General features: G+C 40.3%; 2 protein-coding genes across 6 annotated transcripts in view; both read left to right on the top strand.

The window, feature by feature from the left end:
• Positions 1 to 15,353, top strand: part of SGCZ (sarcoglycan zeta) — a 2,017,576-nt gene that overhangs the window by 1,354,084 nt on the left and 648,139 nt on the right. The window lies entirely within an intron of this gene.
• On the top strand, positions 9,517 to 11,603 carry LOC141127816 (zinc finger BED domain-containing protein 4-like). The gene is made up of 2 exons (XM_073614621.1): positions 9,517 to 10,724; positions 10,910 to 11,603. The coding sequence occupies exons 1-2, from the start codon at positions 9,517 to 9,519 to the stop codon at positions 11,601 to 11,603; spliced, it is 1,902 nt and encodes a 633-aa protein (XP_073470722.1).

The following is a 15,353-nucleotide window of genomic DNA, read 5'->3' on the forward strand; positions in this document are numbered from 1 at the left end:
TATAGCACTGTACTGTAGCCATGATCCATGTATGTGAAAGAAACATTTTTTATCAGAGATGTGCTCTAGTTCCCATGCATCTATTGATTTATATTGCAATTAGTATTCCTAGTTTTTTTTTCCTTCTTTTGCTAAGAAATGCAGTTCTGAATGATTATTACATAGTAATGTCTGCTATTCTGTAAAGTTACATGTATTAATCATTTAGGTTACCTATTTGTTGTATGTTGTTTTTTTCATGTTTTTGATTTATTATTTATTAATTTAGTTGACTATAAAGCAGTAATTATTTGTGTTCATTCTTTAATAATACTACACTATTATCCAGGTCTTGTACTTAGCACAATGGCTTAGTGGTCTGCTTGGATATCTCCACACCACTCATGGTATGAGTTCAAACAACAGCCAACCTACCATCCACCAGCTGTGTTTATTTTTTCAGTGCACAAGTGAATTAAAATAAACAAAGAAATGTAAACTGCCCTTTAGCTAGTGTGTGGTGTTTGGAATGTCACATCATAATATAATTGAATACTTACATACCATTGCATGCATTTAAAGAGTTAATACAATAAAAACTTTCACATTAAACTGCATTGGCTACTTGGCAATCACCTATTTTCAGTAAATATATATACACATATATTTGTGTTGCTTTGGCTAATTGGCATTCTCCTTTTCCCACCAATGCAATCTTTTAGGATTTTTCTGTGGGATTTGAACCCATGAGTCCTTCAGTACCTGAATGTGTGAAGGTAGAGGGGCTAACTGCTAGCTTATTGGGCTGAGCACAATTATACATACAAAATACTTTTACTAGTGTTTGATGTGTTATATACTATACAATAAAGTTTATCAAATGTAAACTGCTTGTTAGCTAGTGTATGGTGTTTTGGAGATTCACACCATAATATTAGTGAAGACTTATTTATTTTTATTTAAGGTACTTCTATAGTGCCGTCAATTTACGCAGTGCTTTACATATACATTATACACTAATATGGGCCCCTACCCTCAAGGAGCTTACAATCTAAGATCCCTAACTCACATTCATATACTAGGGCCAATTTAGACAGAAGCCAATTAACCTACCAGCATGTCTTTGGAGTGTGGGAGGAAACCGGAGTACCCGGAGGAAACCCACGCAGGCACAGGGAGAACATGCAAACTCCAGGCAGGTAGTCTTGTGGTGTGGTTGGGAATACGCACCAGAACATGTGAACAGGAAAAAAGTTTGTTCGAGCACGCGAACACCGTTAAAGTCTATGGGGGTCATTTACTATAGCTCCAGGAAGTACTGGGCACTATGGCAAATAATAGCTCCCATTTTAGCCAAATAAAATTTCAACAGGCGAATGTGCGAATGAAAAACTAGTGCTATTAGTGAAAAACATGTTAGTAAATTCTAAGCTGGCGCTAATTAGCGCTTCCGCGTATATGCAAATGCCAATTCCTACCAAGTTGTTATATAGTACTGCACTGTAATCATGATCCATGTATGTGAAAGAAACATTTTATGTGAGATGTGCTCTACCTCGTGTGCATCTATTGATGTATGTTGCAATTAGTATTCCTAGTTTTTTCCTTCTTTTGCTAACTAATGCAGTTATGAATGATTATTACATAGTAATGTCTGCTATTCTGTAAAGTTACATGTATTAAACATTTAGGTTACCTATTTGTTGTATGTTGTTTTTTATTTTTTAATTTAGGTGACTATAAAGCGGTAATTATTTATATTCATTCTTTAATCATACTACACTATTATGTAGGTCTCATACTTAGCACAATGGCTTAGTAGTCTGCTCAGATGTCTCCACAGCACTCATGGTACAAGTTCAAATACCAGCCAACCTACCATCCCCCAGCTGTGTTTATTTTTTCAGTGCACAAGCGAATTAAAATGAACAAACAAAAAAATGTAATCTGCCCATTAGTTAGTGTGTGGTGTTTGGAATTTCACACCATAATAGTATTGAATACTTACATATCATTGCATGCATTTGAAGAGTTAATATAATAGAATCAGCCAAATTTAAAGTGCATTGGCTAATTGGCATTCACCTATTTTCAACATATGCTGCTTTGGCTAATTGGCTAATAGTCATTTGCTTTTTTTCACCAATTCAATCTTTTAGTATTTCTCTGTGGGATTTGAACCCATGAGTTCTTCAAGGTAGAAGTGCTGACCGCTAGCCTATTGGGTGTAGCACAGTCATACATAGAAAATACATTCACTAGTGTTTGATGTTTCTTCTCCCCGAGCTGTCTCTCCTGCTGCCACCATCTTCTCCCGCTGATGTGTTCTTCAGCGCAGCCGGTTACCCACTAATAAAAAAAAAGCCGCTCTTCTTGTGGCGGTCTTCTGTGGCCATCCGATAATGTCACCCGGAGAGTCTGCTCCATGGCTATGTAAGAGACGCCACACAGCGGGTGACAACACAGCAGAGGAAGACCACCGTGGAAGAAGAGCAGCTTTTTTTTATTAGTGGGTAACCAGCGGTGCGGAAGAACACAGCAGATGGCGGCGGCAGGAGAGACGGCTCTGGGAGAATACAGCTCGAGGAGAAGATGGAGGAGGGAGAGACAGCGTCTGGAGAAGATGGCTCAGGGAAGAAGACAGCTCGGAGCTATTCTACAATAAAGGACTTGTCAAAAACCGGCTATTAATTTTTTTACATTTCACTGCTTTTTTTGGTGAATGGGTAGGGGTAAAATGCACCCCATACCTATTCACATAGGGGGCAGGATCTGGGAGCCTCCTTGTTAAAGGGGGCTTCCAGATTCTGATAAACCCCCTGCCTGCTGACCGACAACCACCGACCAGTGTTGTCGGGAAGAGGCCCTTGTCCCCATCAACATGGGGAAAAGGTGCTTTGGGGCATGTGGCCTGGTAAGGTTCAGAAGGGGAGGGTGCTCACTCGTCCCCCCTATCCTGACCTCCAGGCTGCATGCTCAGATAAGGGTCTGGTATTAATTTTGGGGGGCCCCACATCAAATTTATTTTACATTTTGGTGTGGAGTTTCCCTTAAAGTCCATACCGAAGGGCCTGGTATGTACTGGGGGGACCCTACGACATTTTTTTCCTTGAATTTTGGAATTCCATACCATATTATTGAATAAGTACATACCATTGCATGCATTTGAAGAGTTAAAATATGGAATAAAGCAAGCTGATGTGCTTTGGCTAATTATGCTTCTGAGTACAATGCACACTTCTAGGAGGTGATGCTGTCAGTGGGATTTGAATTCATGGCTTGAACTTTTGGGGGCAGCAGGGTATACCGCTATGCTACAGAGCTGAGCACTTACCTACAGAGAAAATACATTTAACAATGTTTGATTCAATACAATAATGTTTTGCATTTCAGGCATTAATATTATAGTAACAACCATGCTCGTGCCGATGTGGCATTGGCTAATAGGCATTTGCCTCTTTTCAGCATATGCTGCTGAGTACAATGCAAGCTTTCAGTAGGTGATACCATCTGTGTGATTTTCAGTCATTTGAGCACAATTATATTGAGAACATATGTTTACTAGTGTTTGATGGTGGGACTACTTTATATTCTAGGTATAAAATAGTACTCAGCACAGTGACTTAGGCACCTTTCACACTTGTGCGACCTGAAAGTTGCGAGATTTTAATGCGACTTTAAGCAATGCCTGTGTAATCTTGAGGTCTATGGACGCAGGAGTCGCAGGGAAAGATACGCAACTTTCCCATGATTTTGCATCAGCAATTTTGCCGCAATTCCAGGGAATGCCTGTGTAAACTTGAGGTCTATGGACCTCAACTCACATCAAAGTCAGACCAAAGTAGTACAGGGACTACGTTGAAGTCAGTGTTACTTGAAGTCACACAGATATGAATGGTACACATTAAAAATCATGGGGTATGACTTGTCATACGACTCTGATGTCCAAAGTCGCACAAGTGTGACTCAGGCCGACTTTGTCAGAGACATCAGTGCACTTTCGTGCACAGATGTCTAGTGAAATCACATAGGTCCCAACAGTTCTCTTTTAAGAAGGTGTCCTATGCCTACCTACTTTTTCTAATAGGTGTCCCTTATACCCATCTCAAAAAGTTGGGAGGTAAGAAATCGCCCCCTGAAGTCGCCCAAAGTAGTGCAGGAACTACTTTTGGGAATCGTTGTGGCGTCGCACCAATTCGGACAGTTCAAATGGCCATCAATAGGTGCAGATTTGGCCTACAATTTGACATGTCAATTCAGACCTATGTGAACATGGGTGAAGTTGCATAGATATTAGAGCTGCACGGTTCTGGCCAAAATGAGAATCACAATTTTTTTGGTAAGAATAAAAAGATCACGATTCTCGCGACGTAAAATCTTTCACATTATCCCACAAAAAAATTGGGCTAACTTTTCTTTTTTTTTTTTTTTTTTTAATTCATTAAAGTACTTTTTTCCCAAAAAAATTGCATTTGAAAGGCGCAAATACAGTGTGACATAAAATATTGTAACAACCACCATTTTATTCTCTGGGGTCTCTACTAAAAAAATATATATAATGTTGGGGGGTTTTAAGTAATTTTCTAGCAAAAAAAAAAAATGATTTTAACCTGAAACCAACAAATGTCAGAAAAATGTTTAGTGTTTAAGTGGTTAAACTTTCCTCACTTACACAGAATTCTATTTAATTGACAAATTGTTACAAGGTTTCTAGTTAAGTTCACTGATAAAGAATGTTCTAATTCTTGGCAGACTTCCTGGTTTTTCGGCTGTGGCTTCAGAAGAGCAGAGAGAGTTCTTTGCATAGCAAGAATCGTGAAACTCTTTTTTCAAGATCGTAAAGGGGAAAAAAATCACGATGACGATTAATCGTGCAGCTTTAATAAATATGCATGGAAATCAAGGGGGCCAACTTTTCATGTGACTCTGAGGTCCAAAGCTCCATGAAAAGTCACCCAAGTGTGAAAGTAACCTAATGCGATTAATTGATAACACCTTTGAATAAGGCCCCATTTGCACTTGTGCGACCTTAAAATTGCACAGCTTTGTCATGACTTGAAGCAATGTCTGTGTAATCTTGTGGTGTATGGACCTCAAATTGCATCAAAGTCAAACCAAGGTAGTGCAGGGACGAATTTGCTACACCTTCAGGATGCACAAGTGACAATAGGGCCAAATTCAAAGGTGTTATCCTTGAATCTCATTCACACTGCTGCGACCTGAAAGTCATACTATTTTGCTGCCACTTTGCCGCTGCAACTTGGCCCCAACTTCTGGGAATGCCTGTGTAATATTGTACCCGATATACCTCAAGTCACACCAAAGTAGTACAGGGACTACTTTGAAGTTGGTGCGACTTAAAGTAGCACAGATATGAATGGTTGTCATTGAGAATCATGGGGTACAACTTGTCATTCAACTCAGAGGTCCAAATTTGCTGGAAAATTCGCCCAGCTGTGAAACAAGTCATATATATTTTAATAAAAGGAGCTCTCATTCATACTTGCATAGTCCTTACTGATTTACATCAGCAGAACAAATGCAGGAAGTGATGTGTGCACATGGGACGGAAGCAAATGTGTGGTGATGCCAAACAAATCAATGAACCCCACCCACACCAAATCTAACTATGACATCCACCCCCGCATTGATTAAGTACAAGTACATATCCTACACTTACCCGGCCAATGAGCAGCACCTCCTCTCTGCTAAAGAGACCTCGCCATGTCCACCTAGATGGAGATCCTGACCAGCACAGGAACTTCCGCGTGCATACAATGACTAATTTCCAGGTCAGAAGGTGAAACCGCGCTTTTGATTGCAGCTGCGAATATTTGATCTCAACCATGATTAGTATTTTTTATTTTCAGATATGCAAATCTGTATTTCTACATATATTTGAAGGTAAACTTAAGGGAGTTTGATAAGAAATGGTGTCCCTGGGTTAGCAGCAGGTGAATTACAAAGGCAAAAGGCCCAGTTTGAGCCCTGGTTCACAATGACAGCGGGAGGAAAGCGTTCAGCTGAACTCCCACAATTTCATTCCTGCATGTCAGTCCCGACTGTGGGGGCAACATCAGAGACATCATTGCAGGTTTCTGCACCAATATCAATACAAATCGCACCAATTAGAACAGTGCAATTGCCACAGATTTGACATGTCAAATCACACCAATGTGAACCAGAGCTGACACATTCAAACACTGCCTATCCACCAGCTGAATTCATTACCTGCAATTCTCCACAGCTGTTAATGATAAAGGTGGAATCTTTATATATAACTTGCAGTTGTGCAGAAGCCTATGTTTACATTGGAGCGATTAGTCATGCGATTTAAGAGATCAAATCGCATGACTATTGGCAATGGCACTGTTCCAATCGATGCAACTTTTTTTTGTGGCACCGCATCAATTTGCTAAAGTAGTTCCTGCACTACTTTTGCCGATTTCAGGTGCGCCCTCAATAGACATTTGTGTATGAAGCCCCCTGAAATCACGCTGACCTTGCTACTTTGAAATCGTGCTACTTCAAGTGAAGTAGTGCAATTTCAAAGTAGCATGTGAATGAGGGCAAAGAGATTAGTTTTTTGGTGCACAAATACATATTGAAATAAAATATAAAAGATATTGCACTTTCCCAAAACCACCACCCACAAAAACTAAAAAGAAAAGTAGACAGACACACACACACACACACACACACACACACACACACACACACACACACACACACACACACACACACACACACACCTTTTATTTTACCAGCAGAAAAAAAAAATAAATTTACATTTACTAGCTTCAAAAAAATTTGGACAGGATATATGGTGCTACATTTAGCAACGGAAATTTTAAGGGCCCTGCTCATAGGAGCTTACAATCTAAAATTAGACAAAACCTTAGAGTGGACACAGCTTTAATTTCAGTGTATAACGGGCAACACATCACATTATCTGCAAGATTATAGAAACATACTTAACAGTCATTCTTACAAAGCATTCCAACATAATATTGCAAAAGACTTATTCAAAACACCCACCACCAGCCCACAATCCACACATACATACATACATAGATGATCACGTTCTGCTGGAAGCTGCATTTCGGTGTACACGATTAAACGAGATCAAAAAGAGTAGGTCAGCAGATGCTTCCAAACGATGTTTGCATGATCAGACAGGAACAATACACACACAACATTGACAGCATGGCCACATAAACCCACTTTTGATTGAAAAAATGCACAAGAATTTCATCAAATCTCCCAATATCATTCCTTCTACATCGCAACAAAAAACCTGACCTTCTCAGGCCAAATGAACCCCCCTACTGCAGGCCTTTATATAAGAGAGGTTGTATTGTTAGCACACTGACACACCCAATAGAAGTACACGCCCACTAGTGATGGGAAGTCCGGATCTTTTAAGTGAATCGGTTCATTTCGAACTACTCACTGAAATGAACCGATTCAATGAATCGATTCTTCGGTTCTTCGGTTCACTTGCTGAGTCTACTGACAAGCAAGTGAACCAAATCTCTGACTCAACCTTCTTAAATGATTAGAATCAAAAGAATGATTCTTCACAGAAGGTTGGCAGGTCCTGGGGAGCTTTACTTGTATTTAGTTTGCTGCTCAGAGTACAAGCACAATACTATTGTGTCAGAACACAATTTGTCAGAGCAGCCAGCGTCATCAATTTTGGTGTCGCACAAAAAGCTGTGTAGATGAAAAATCGGGTTTTTGTGCGTGTGAACCTCATTCTGATTGGCCAACTTCACAGTTAACATTGCTAGCCATCAGATTTTTCTGTAATCTTTACAGTGCATGCACAAGAAAAATTATCGGATTTTACTACCACGGGCGGGCGAAGTACCCACGGTAGTAAAATCCAATCGTTAGGCTCCTTTCACACTTGTGCCATTTGAAAGTTGTTGCAATTTTTGTCACAATTTTTACCGTGACTTTGATGCGACTTGAAGAATTACCTATGTAATCTTGAGGTCTCTGCCTCAAGTCGCATCAAAATAGGACCAAAGTAATGCAGTGACTACTTTGAAGTCGCTGTGACTTGAAGACGCACAGATATGAATGGTACTCTTTGGAATCATAGGGTACCACTTGTCATGCGACTTTGTAGTTCCAAGTCGCAGGACAAGTCACACAAGTGTGAAAGAGGCCTCATTATGCACTGTAAAGACTACGGACAAACCTGAAGGCTAGCAATCTTAACTGTGAAGTTGGCCCATCAGAATGCAGTTCACATGCACAAAAACCCGCTTTTTGTTTACACAGCTGTTTGTGCATCACGTAAGTGGCAATATTGGCTACTAATATAGATTGCTTGATCTGACAGAACACCTGCTACCCAGGTTACTGAGCACAATCCTATACTCATATGATCATATAACAGACCCAAGATGCAATAAAGAGAACCTGTCACTTTAACAAACTATCACATAGAGGCATGTTAAGTGAAAAAATAAAAACTAAAACCATCCCCACCGACCCCGATATCTGCATGTGAATAAACGTGTGTAGGGCATGCACGTGTACATAAACGATGATTGCTTCACACGTTAGGTGTCACTACAAACGTCAGAGTGATTGCAATAATTCTAGAAATATAATTCATGGTTAATGAATGTCCTGTACAGGCTTTTAATTTGTGACCCATTGAGTATTTAACACTTTCCTTCCTTTTTGATCAGTATGATCAGAGTTATAATCAATTGGATCATAGGGTTCTGTGTTTTAACTACCTGTATTACAAAATGCACCAAGGGGGTTTCTTTATTGGTTAATAAAAAAAAAAAAAAAAAAAAATCGCTTTTAAAACAGTTTGTTGGAAAAAAATACAATTTTAATTTCTCACATTTACTTTTATTTTATTCATTTGGTTCATGTATATAAATTTTATCTTAAAGGAAAGCTTATATGTCCTTTTAAAACTATGAGTCCTGGTTCACACTTGTGCGATCCAATGCGATTCCAGTGCAGGTTCCTGCATCGCATCTGACTCGCAAGAAGTTCACACTGCTCTCTGCGAACCACTGCAGGTGTCAATGTAAAATTAATGACACCCCCAAACCAGTTTGCAGATCACAGTGCAAACTGTGAAATTGGACAGGAATCAGATCGCATAGGTGTGAACACCCATGCGGTCCAATTCCAGTGCGGACTGAAAAAGGGTCCTGCAGCATTTTGGTGCGAATGTGATGTGATTTAGTTTGTATGGCTGAATTCACATCACACAGACATCACATGTGATGTGCACAGCAATGCAGTGCGATTCACATGCGATGTCTGGCATCACACTAGTGTGAACCCAGCCTAAAAGTGGGTGCACTTAATGTGAAAATGGTAGATAATGTTTGAACAAACACACAGCTCAAGTTCTAGGGTTTTTCTTATCTTCAAAACTTGGGCATTTTGCTGCAGTCTGAAGGGGTTGAACTTGCCATTTATTTTCATAAACAACAACCCCCGACAAAAGTTAAACATAGAGTAGATAGCTGCAAGTGACCTTTACCAGTCAGGATGGCTTCAAGAAAGAGAAGCAATATATGGATTAATTTTGAGGAAGCTGGTCCACAGAAGGCAAAATGCAAGATTTGTAAGAAGATTTTCTCAGGGCAAGGAGGATCAACTTCAAATTTTAGACGACATCTTCAAAGCAAACATCCAACTGCATTGCTTATGCAAGTGAGACAAGAGGGTCCAGCAGAATCCGCATCAGCCTCAGGTGAATGCACATCAAGGCCTTCAACCTCCGGTGATACCGTCATCACCCCTGCAAGTGAATCATCCACCACATCTGGAATTGGTACCTTTGTACAACAGTCTAGGCAAAATCCAATTACAAGGTATGTGAGAGCACCAATTGGCCCCATCAGACAGAGCAAGCTGGATGAGCAGTTGGTTAAAATGATTGCTCTGGATTTACAACCTTTTTCAGTAGTAGATGACAAGGGATTTAGGAGTTTTGTGAAAGCTCTTGATCCATCATATGTTTTGCCGAATAGAAAGACACTATCGGGAAGTTTGTTACCTCAGCTGTATGACAGCATTAAAGCAGAACTGATGGTTAAAGTGAGCAATGCTTCTGCTGTGTGTCTGACAACTGACTGCTGGACATCACGCACAACCACTAGTTTTATGGCAGTCACTTGTCATTATATTGATGATAATTTTAAACTTTCATCCTCTTTGCTGGACTGCTTCTCATTTACAGAAAGGCACACAGCTGACAATCTGTCAGTGGAACTTTCAAAAATCTGTGAAGAGTGGGGCATCACAAACAGAATTGTTGCTTGTATCTCTGACAATGCCAGCAACATAAAAGCAGCGATCCGGAACGTTGGATGGAAGTACTTGGCATGCTTTGCTCATACACTCAACCTGATTGTGAGGGAAAGTTTAAAAAGCATTCAGGAGACGGTGACCAAAGTGAAGAATATTGTTGAATTTGTCAACAGGAGCACTGTTGCTACTGAAAGGTTAAAAGCAACCCAAAGGCAAATGGGCCTTGAAGAACTGAGGCTGAAGCAAGATGTAGCAACAAGGTGGAATTCCACATATTATATGCTTCGAAGATTTTTGGATCTGAGAGAAGCCATTATTGCCACACTTGCTTTGGTCAACCCCAACCTTCCAACCCTGAAACTTGAAGAGTGGGATGTAGTAAAAAATGCATGTGACCTACTGAAGCCCTTTGAAGAGGTCACTATGGAAATTAGCGCAGACAGGTGTGTATTAATTTAATATATTATATAACCATTTAAACAGATGCATTATTTTAAACTATCATTTTGCAATAGTTCAAACCACATGGGTAACTACTTTATCATAAACAGCAATGTATGCATTTGGCCTACACTAGGTATGATTGCATTCGTTTAGTAATTTGTGTCCTTTCTTTCTCATATAACAGATATGTGACAGCATCAAAGGTAATTTTGATGGCAAGGGGACTGCAAAAAGTCGTCCAAAAATTCCGTGGTACTGCATCCAATCATGGCCCTGTTATGCAAATGATGAATGCACTTTCAGAAGAGATGCAAAAACGATTCCACCAAATTGAACACTTTCGCCAGTTGGCTGAGGCGACCCTTCTGGACCCTAGGTTTAAACAAAGGGCATTTCATGATGCAGCAGCAGCAGATGAAGCCTCCAAAAGTGTCATTGCAGCTGCTGCAAGAATTGGGTCCATTACCCATGGGGATCATCCTCAAGCTGGCCTTAGGGACCCCCCAGCTCCTCCTCGGTCTGAACAGCAAACGTCTTTTTGGGCAGACTTTGATGAGCGAGTGGCTGATTCAGTTACCATCTGCAACCCTACATCTAATGCAATTGCAGAAATGAGAGGATATCTTGCAGAATCCCTCCTTCCAAGAACTGATGATCCTTTGGCCTGGTGGAAAGCAAGGCAGGCAATCTATGAAAACCTGACAACAGTTATGAAGACAAGGCTGTGCATAGTAGCTACCTCTGTGCCTGCAGAAAGAATATTTTCGAAAGCTGGCCAGATAATTTCAGAAAGAAGGAGCAGGCTAAATCCAAATAAAGTTAGACAGCTCATTTTTGTTAATGCTAACATCACCTCTCCTGCAAATACAACTCCATAAAGAGGGATAAATTATCTTAATTTTTTTCATTAGTTTTGCACTACGTTTGCACTTTCTTTGATTTAGTTGTGTTTTATTTATCTCCTTTGTTACATATTTTGTATTGTTGTTTAAGGCTGGGACACAGACATTGCATGTTATTTGCACCACATTGCTGTGCAGATCATATGCGATGTCTGTGCGATGCAAATTCAACCATACAGATGGTATGGCTGAATTTGCATTGCATTCAGACAAAAATGGTACAGGACCCTTTCTTTTGGTCTGCACTGGAATCGGATTGCATGGGTGTACCATTTCAGTTAACACTGTGATCTGCGAACCGATCTGAGGGTGTCATTAACTTTTTATTGACACCCGCAGCGGTTCACAGATGTCAGTGTGAACCGCCTGTGATTCAAGTGCGAACAGGATTCCCAGGGTTTCCTTGCATCACACCAGTGTGAACCCAGCCCAAAGAAAGTATTATCGAAAGACAGTTAAATATAATTTTCTGTAACAGTTTAATAAGTACAGTTTTTTTTATCGTAATTATTCTAGTACTTTAAAATAGTTTGATATTGTTCTATTAAAAACATTTTTTTTTCTCTCTTTTCTGTGTTATTTTCTATACCACTGTAGAGGTCATAGTTGTAGGAATTAAAAGAAAAATCCAAGGATCCAGGAGGCATAGAAATCGCAGGACCAGAACGCAGAAAAATATTACGCAGAATGCAGAAAAATATTACTATAAAGAAGGATAAAATGTATTTTTGTGTTATAAAAACGAGACAGGTCTCTCATTCAGTTATATAGCTACTAAATTAGACACATGTCCCAGAAGGGATGTTTGTCCCTTTTTAACATGCATATCTCCTTTAGGATAAGCCAACTAAATACTAAAGGGTTAAATAATTAATCTGAATGAGGATATCTTCTTATCTTGACTTTGTCCTCTCTGTCTTTAAAGCAGTCTGTAGTGTAGTGCTGCTACCTGATCATTGATTTAGTGTATTGTTCTACTGGTGGTGACTCATGGTTCTTTCAGTTACTATGTTCTAACAACTCCTATGATTCTTTAACTCGGTAACCTGTATGATTCTTTAACTCGGTAACCTGTATGATTCTTTAACTCGGTAACCTGTATGATTCTTTAACTCGGTAACCTGTATGATTCTTTAACTCGGTGTACTATGTACTCCTGACTCTTGTTTTAAGTTTGTATCCAGTTCCTGAGTGTCTCTGTGCCTTGAGCATGCTGATTGGTTGCAGGGAGGGGCCAAGCTCTCTCACTCTAGGATCATATTACCAGGCCTGCTCTGCTCTGCTATGTATTGAGTGCATAGTGAACTGTTTCAAACGGATCAGTTCACTCAGATGAATCGATTCATCCAGTTCACTGAAAAGAATCGATTCAAAAGAACGATTCGTTCATGAACTGGACATCACTAACGCCCACCAGTATCTTTCAATCTGTCTCTTCATGTATGTCTAAAGTGATTGCACCTGATGAGCAGGAACACATAATACTATTCACAACTGTGTTAGCCCTTGGCTATGTGCATCAAATCTCAAACTACAGGCCAAAGATCAAAGTCCATTTGCATCCACATAAACAAAGCAACAGTTTTCTAAGCATATGTATGTACCTGTGCAGTGTAAACCCTAAAATTTGAAATGTCCAAGTCCCTGGGCATGATTAGTGCTAATAAACATTAACATCAGTCCCTGGCTGCAATGAGCTTCCAATATAAAGTCCAAAATTAACTTTCTTACATTAGAACCTATTTTGACAGGAGACAAATAAGATGCCAGCATGTCTTTAGATTGTGGTGAGAAACCCACACAGGGAGAACATATAAACTTCAACACAAGCATTAGCATGTTGGGGAATTGAACCAACATCCCAGGTGCTGCTAGACAGAACTGCTACCCACTTAGCCACCAGGCAGCCCCAAGCATGTTCTCTGCATCTCTGTGGTGTGAACCAGCCCTAAGTCCATAGCCATGCTCAGTGTCACAAGCAATATACAGTATATTGGCGTAAGTATTGGGATGCCTGCCTTTAAACACACATGAACTGTAATGGCATCCCAGTATTAGTATTGGGTTCAAAACTCATTTGGCCCACCCTTTGCAGCTATAACAGCTTCAACTCTTCTTGTCCACAAGGTTTAGGAGTGTGTCTGTGGGAATGTTTGACCAATCTTCCAAGTGCATTTGTGAGGTCAGGCACTGATGTTGGATGAGAAGGCCTGACCTACAGTCTCCTCTCTAATTTATCCCCAAGGTGTTCTGTTGTGTTGAGGTCAGGACTCTGTTCAGGCCAGTCAAGTTCCTCCACCCCAAAATCACTCATCCATGTCTTTATGGACCTTGCTTTGTGCACTGGTCCAAATCATTTGGTGGAGGGGGATTATGGTGCGGGGTTGTTTTTCAGGGGTTGGGCTTGGCCTCTTAGTTTCAGATAAGGGAACTCTTAAGGCGTCAGCATACCAAGACATTTTGGAGAATTTCATGCTCCCAACTTTGTGGGGACAGTTTGGGGAAAGCCCCTTCCTGTTCCAACATGACTGCACACCAGTACACAAAGCAAGGTCCATAAAGACATGGATGAGCAAGTTTGGGGTGGAGAAACTTGACTGGCCTGCACAGAGTCCTGGCCTCAACCCGATAGAACACCCTTTGGCTGAATTAGAGTAGAGACTGCAAGCCAGGCCTTCTCATCCAACATCAGTGCCTGGCCTCACAAATGCACTTCTGGAAGAATGATCAAACATTCCCATAGGCAGACTAAACCTTGTGGACAGCCTTCCCAGAAGTTGTTCTAGCTGCAAAGGGTGGACCAAATCAAATTTTAACCCTACGGACTAAGACTGGGCTGCCATTAAAGTTCATGTGTGTGTAAAGGCAGGCGTCCCAATACTTTTGGCTATATAGTGTATCTGGAAAAGACTTACAATGGTGGTGGAACCCTCCTACACATAACTACTACAATTAGACATAGTTATAGGACCTGGTAGATGAGACAGCTTCTCTACACGAAGTAACATGGTTGGGATTTGAACCCAGACACTCAGCGATACTAAGCAGAAGTTCTGACCTCTAAGCCACGGAGCTGCCGCATGTGAGGACCTCCTACACATAACTCCACATAAAAACACATATCACATTTTTTGGGCTCAAATTATGAATATTTGGAAATAATAAAAAGCACAAAAAATTGTGATTCATTTTAAATTTTCATCAGCAATGGTATTGTTTGTGGATTATAAAGACTCCTGTGTGAGTTTGGGGTAAAGATTGTTGTGAGATGAAGAGTAACAAGTGAAAGTGACAGAGAAAAATATATTTTACCAAAACATCAAAACATTCCACATTGTTGCATTCTTAAAATCAAAATATTTTAAGTAGAAGCAACAATGTTGCAAAGGAAAATTTATTTCACAGAAAGATACATTTTATCTCAACATTAAGCCCGGGTTCACACCTATGCGAATTAGATGCGGCTTACACCGCATCTAATTCGCAGGACATTTTAAAATACATTCATATGAATGTATCTGGTTCACGTATGTGCGTTGCATTCGCACTGCGCATTGCACAAAAAACGTGTGCGTTTTTTGGGCATTGCGGTGCGAACTACAAGCCTATTATCTCCTATGGGAACGCATCTGATTCGCAGATGCATTGCGTTCTGAACAAGGATTTTCTCTTTCTCCTCACTACACCTCCCCCTCTCCCCCCCCCTCCCTCCCCCTCTCCCTGCTC

This window comes from Aquarana catesbeiana, linkage group LG01 (genome assembly GCF_042186555.1).
Source record: "Aquarana catesbeiana isolate 2022-GZ linkage group LG01, ASM4218655v1, whole genome shotgun sequence".
NCBI classification, from domain to species: domain Eukaryota; kingdom Metazoa; phylum Chordata; class Amphibia; order Anura; family Ranidae; genus Aquarana; species Aquarana catesbeiana.

Bases quoted from the DNA above. Each gene is read 5' to 3' on its own strand.
- LOC141127816 (XM_073614621.1), top strand. From the start codon at position 9,517: ATGGCTTCAAGAAAGAGAAGCAATATATGGATTAATTTTGAGGAAGCT. The intron at 10,725-10,909 runs GTGTGTATTAAT...CTCATATAACAG, and splicing joins ATGGAAATTAGCGCAGACAG to ATATGTGACAGCATCAAAGG.